This window comes from Abramis brama (genome assembly GCF_963993115.1).
Source record: "Abramis brama genome assembly, chromosome: 8".
Lineage (NCBI taxonomy): Eukaryota > Metazoa > Chordata > Actinopteri > Cypriniformes > Leuciscidae > Abramis > Abramis brama.
Genome location: NC_139970.1, coordinates 4,092,240 through 4,097,272, shown reverse-complemented (window position 1 = coordinate 4,097,272; position 5,033 = coordinate 4,092,240). Strand labels below are relative to the sequence as shown.

The following is a 5,033-nucleotide window of genomic DNA, read 5'->3' as shown; positions in this document are numbered from 1 at the left end:
TCAGAAAATCTGTGGCTGCGTTCGAAACCGCATACTCAATGAGTAGGTACTTAATTTCAATAAGTACTTACTTAACAAGCGCTAAAAGAGTAGGTACTTTATAGCCAGATCTCGTTGAGTATGAATGCGAACCGGACATCTGCCATGTTGACGTTATCATGTGACCTACGACGCGTTATCACACGCGCAACAACTTAAAAGATTTGAACGACACGTTTAATTCATCTATCTGTAAATATCTTGATATTGATTAAACTTGCTCATTTTGTGGTCTTTTTGAAGAAACTGCTGCCCATTTATTTTGTGAGCCCTCAACTGATGTTGATGTTGTCATGTTGTGTTTTGGCCTGAAGCGCCACCCTCCACCTATCTACCAATCACGAAGTCAGTAGTGTTTCTGCATCCGGGTTGCCAGCTCAGCTCTAGTTACCACAGCTGCAGCTACAAACGTTCGTGCTGGATTCTGCAGCCTATCTGGCAACCTCGAGTCAGGGGGGAGGGGGAGGGGATACACTGTTCTACAGTAATTTGAAAGTGATTGCAGTACCAGTTTTGGCCACAATCTTACATACGGCTCCTTTAAATTGGCTATGATATAACCATGGCTGTGTATTCCACTATATTCAGTGGCTGGAAACATTGTTTTCAATCATAATTACTTGCATGGATTCACATCGCAAATCAATCAGCAAGATTGATTTATGCAGATTTATGCTCGTCTCCAGTAGAGATCCATTTCCTGGAGAGTTTAGGTGTAGGAGTTTCTTCTTCTTCTTCTTCTTCTTCTATTCCTTTCCGGCAGACTAGGCACTACTAGTGCATTGCTGCCTCCCACTGGTGATAAAGATAGTCTACATTAAGGCTCCCCTTAGCCTATATTTTCCAATATATGTCCGCAGCCTTAGGTGTAGGAGTTTAGTCTTAATTACAACTTGTAACTTGTGGTAGAACTCTGACTTGTACCACGTGATCGCTGTACCACCTGACCACTGCACCACCTGACCACTGCAGATCCAACCCTAATCAAACACACCTGAACAAGCTAATCAAGGGCTTCAAGATTAGGCTATATTAGAAAGCTGCAGGCAAATGATTTTCATTAGGGTTGGAGTTACCCAGACCCCCAATTGGATCTTTAAAAACGCATTTTCATAAAGTGTTTTAAACTCTTTTGATAGCGTTTGTTGTGGGACTCAGCTGATATTTTGATGCAGCAACAGGGGTCTTTCTTTGTAGTTTTGTGGTCCGCCCCTCCTGACTCACTAATTCAGTGCATCTTCCAGCAGAGTTGATTTTGAGATTGCAGGTCGAGAGGATGACAGCTCAAGTGTACTGCTCGTTTAGTGCTGTTTTATTGTGTCTGTCTGCTTGTTTAAGCACAACAGACGCTGGAGTCCTAGGTGAGAAGTTCTTTTAGCTTCATTACGCAGCCCGAAGAAGTGCATAAATAAAGTGCCTTACAACATTTGATTTCAGACACATCTGCTTGCAAAAATACAGTACAGACGTCAAGTGGAAGTTCATCTTTGTATGTTGGTTTAGTTTTAATAATAAGCAAAGTATAAATATGCAAACTGTCATAAGTTTATGCATTTTTCATTGCACAAGTAAAACCCATATAATCACTAATGGGCACTTTTGTTTACTGTTAAACACGAACATTAGTGTTATAATATGGCTGCAGAATTGTTACCGGACTGTATCAATCCTGAGTTTAAACTTTTGCCTAAAGTCTTTTTTTTGTTTGTTTTAAGAAATGCATAAGCCTACAATATAACGTGGGGAGCTAATTATAACCGATAACTCTGCATTTTACATATATAGTGGGTTTCTATATTTGTTTTGTTTTCTGTTGAGTAGCTTATTAAAATGCTTAAAAGGAAATGAGGGTGGTCATGTGGATGGCATCATTTTTGAAGATGTACACCAGTAAATTTGTATACAACAAATTAACTGATGTCCATGCTTTCTATCAGCATTGCGCTATTACTCACTCTACTACAGTGGGGTAGGTTGTAACTTCACTCTCAGTCTTTGAAACTGATTGATGTGGTTTAGTGAAAAATGGTAGATTTCTAAGCTACTTGACTTGAAGCAGATAAATGTGTGAATATTATAAAGTTTGAGACTCATTGCAAAACCCCTGACTTGCAAATGCTGAAGCAAACTATTACAGCACTTCCTGGTCTCCCCTAATGATCCTCTTCTGTAGTTTCTGGTCAGTGTCCAGCGATGCTGACGGTCGTGCCCTCCCGACGAGATTGCACTTCTGATAGAGACTGCTCTGGAGGACACAAATGCTGTCAATTTCCCTGTGGGTCCGCGTGTGTGCCGCCTGTTTTCAGTGAGTTTTAATTATTGATGCATGCTATACATCTTCCAGGAAAAAAAAAACCCTGAAAAAGTTTTCACTCAGGAATTGCTAGCAAGTTTCACAAATAATTGCAAAGAAACCGTGAGTAACACATTGAACTAAACGTGAAACTATGAAGTAGATGGACTGAATATTCCGGTAAATCCTCCTACGATTTTTTTTTTTTTTTTTTTTCATACAGTGTATGAGACATTCAGTATTCAGTGATGTGGTTTCTCTGTCATGTGTCTCTATAACAGCAAAGGCAGGGGAGTGTCCAAGCACAAAGTCTGGAGCAGGAATGTGTGCAGAGTTGTGTTACTATGACAGTGACTGTCCGAACAATGAGAAATGCTGCAGCAATGGATGTGGACATCAGTGTATGGATCCATTTGCAGGTATTTATGTTATTATATTAGTGTTTGGGTCAGCTTCCTCATTTCAGTTTGTCTTGTTTTATAATTAATCGTTCTCAATGTAAAAAGTATTCAGCCAATAGCACAGGAAGGCTTTACAAAATTAATTCAAATGATTAATAATACGATCATGATTAAGAATTAAGGTGTAAAATTTGGTATTTGGGTTTTGTGCTGTATCTGAGACTGAATGCCTATAAACGGACTGACTGAAGTTGACTATCTGTATCCATCCAGTGAAGCCTGCAGCCGAACCGCCGAGGCCTCCAGGAAAGCCTGCAGCCGAACCTCCAAAGCCTCCAGTGAAGCCTGCAGTTGAACCTCCAAAGCCTCCAGGAAAGCCTGCAGCCGAACCTCCAGGAAAGCCTGCAGCCGAACCTCCAAAGCCTCCAGGGAAGCCTGCAGCCGAACCTCCAAAGCCTCCAGGAAAGCCTGCAGCCGAACCTCCAAAGCCTCCAGGAAAGCCTGCAACCGAACCTCCAAAGCCACCAGGAAAGCCTGCAGCCGAACCTCCAAAGACTCCAGGAAAGCCTGCAGCTGAACCTCCAAAGCCTCCAGTGGAGCCTTCTACCGAAGAGCCGGAGCCTTCTAACGAACTGCCGGAGCCTTCTACAGAACTGCCGGAGCCTTCTGCTGAACTGCCGGAGCCTTCTACCGAACCTCTGGAGCCTTCAGACGAACTGCCAGTGACGCCTGCAGTGGAACCCCCGAAGCCTCCAGTGAAGCCTGCAGCCGAACCCCCGAAGCCTCCAATGAAGCCTGCAGCCGAACCCCCGAAGCCTCCTGTAAAGCCTCCAATGAAGCCTGTGGCCGAACCCCCGAAGCCTCCAATGAAGCCTGCAGCTGAACCCCCGAAGCCTCCTGTGAAGCCTGTGGCCGAACTGCCCAAGCCTCCAATGAAGCCTGTGGCCGAACCGCCCAAGCCTCCAATGAAGCCTGCAGGCGAACCCCCGAGGCCTCCTGTGAAGCCTGCAGCGCCTCCAATGAAGCCTGCAGCTGAACCTCCAAAGCCAACTGACCCTTATGGCCAATGTCCTGGCCATAATTAATGTGGCTATGCATGCAGTGCTGATTTAACCATTGGATGTATGGTGTTTTCCCCTTTTATCACCAAATAAATCTCACACTTGTAAGACCATTTCCTCTCTTTTTCTTTTTTCTTTTTTTGGAAAACAAGGAATTAGATTTTTGTATTCCAGTGTTAGTTTGGCTGTTCTCTCACATAATGGCTCATTGGAATCAATGCGTGAGATCCCACTCTCCAAAGCCACGCCTCTTTCAAAATGCTTGAACGCACACAGCAGAGTCTGTAAAGTGTCACAGGTTGAAAGACTGCACTAAATTGCCTCATGTCTAAAATGCATAACATTACGGTGATAATGAATGTAAACAAATTGCAGTGCGCTAGTTGTACCACCTGACTGATGCAGATTCATTTCGGCGTTGATGGTGTTGACATGGAAACGTCTGAATCCAAATGCAATGATTGGACGAACAATTCTATGAATTCTGTGAAGTTTCAACCAGTATTGTCTATTGACCAATAGTCTTCTGCATTCTGAAGCATTTTAGTGAAATTGTCTTCTAGTGGTTGTTTTAATTTAGGAAGTTGCAACTTCAAGCCTATTAACAGATGATCCCTTTAGTTGCCTGCGACCAAATGAGTTCTGAATGCCTGTAATGCCGAGTTCACACTGCACAATTTTCAAAGTAGTCGGGTCCCTGTTCTTTTCACACTGCACGGCTATCTGGGGTAACGTTCAGTTGCTGCTGTGTGCACGATGCACCGACGACAGTTTCACAGTGCATGACTATACAACCAAGAGAAGAGACAACCAGTCCGCGAGAAGTGGCAGGAGTAGTCGTGGCTGAGAGGTTATGGTGATGGACTTGAACTCCATTGGGGTCTCCCCGCGCAGGTTCGAACCCTGCCGACTGTGTGGCTCTTTGTCTGTTTGCGACAGGAATTGTGACATCTAGGAGCTTTGTACGAGCTGCTTTTTTTTTTTTCTAACACGGACATTGGGCTCTTTTCAAGCCTGAAGTGGGCATCGTTTCAAAAGGCCCAGATCATATGTGATTTTGGCCATTCTATTCAGGCTGTCGGAGCAATGGCTTTGGCATCCCCCGACAACTTCACAGCCTTCATGTTGTGCAGCTCAAGAGTCGCCGCATTATATTTTATGGAGAATCTTGGATATTAGTGTTTTGAAATGTTGCATTCGTTCTCTCTTAGAAAAGTCAAACAGAAACCTACTCATTAT

At 43.7% G+C, this 5,033-nt stretch overlaps 1 protein-coding gene across 1 annotated transcript; it reads left to right on the top strand.

Annotated features, from left to right (window-relative positions):
• Nucleotides 1-1,097: 1,097 nt before the first annotated feature.
• LOC311088059 (uncharacterized protein) lies at nt 1,098-4,005 on the top strand. The gene is made up of 4 exons (XM_084121708.1): nt 1,098-1,400; nt 2,213-2,344; nt 2,614-2,751; nt 3,007-4,005. Exons 1-4 carry the CDS (start codon nt 1,316-1,318, stop codon nt 3,816-3,818), a joined length of 1,167 nt encoding a protein of 388 aa, XP_083977834.1. The 5' UTR covers nt 1,098-1,315; the 3' UTR covers nt 3,819-4,005.
• The last annotated feature ends 1,028 nt before the right edge of the window (nt 4,006-5,033 follow it).

Coding starts and splice junctions, on each gene's coding strand:
- LOC311088059 (XM_084121708.1), top strand. CDS start 1,316: ATGACAGCTCAAGTGTACTGCTCGTTTAGTGCTGTTTTATTGTGTCTG. Junction 1,401..2,212: donor AACAGACGCTGGAGTCCTAG/GTGAGAAGTTCT, acceptor CCTCTTCTGTAG/TTTCTGGTCAGTGTCCAGCG. Junction 2,345..2,613: donor GTGTGTGCCGCCTGTTTTCA/GTGAGTTTTAAT, acceptor TCTCTATAACAG/CAAAGGCAGGGGAGTGTCCA.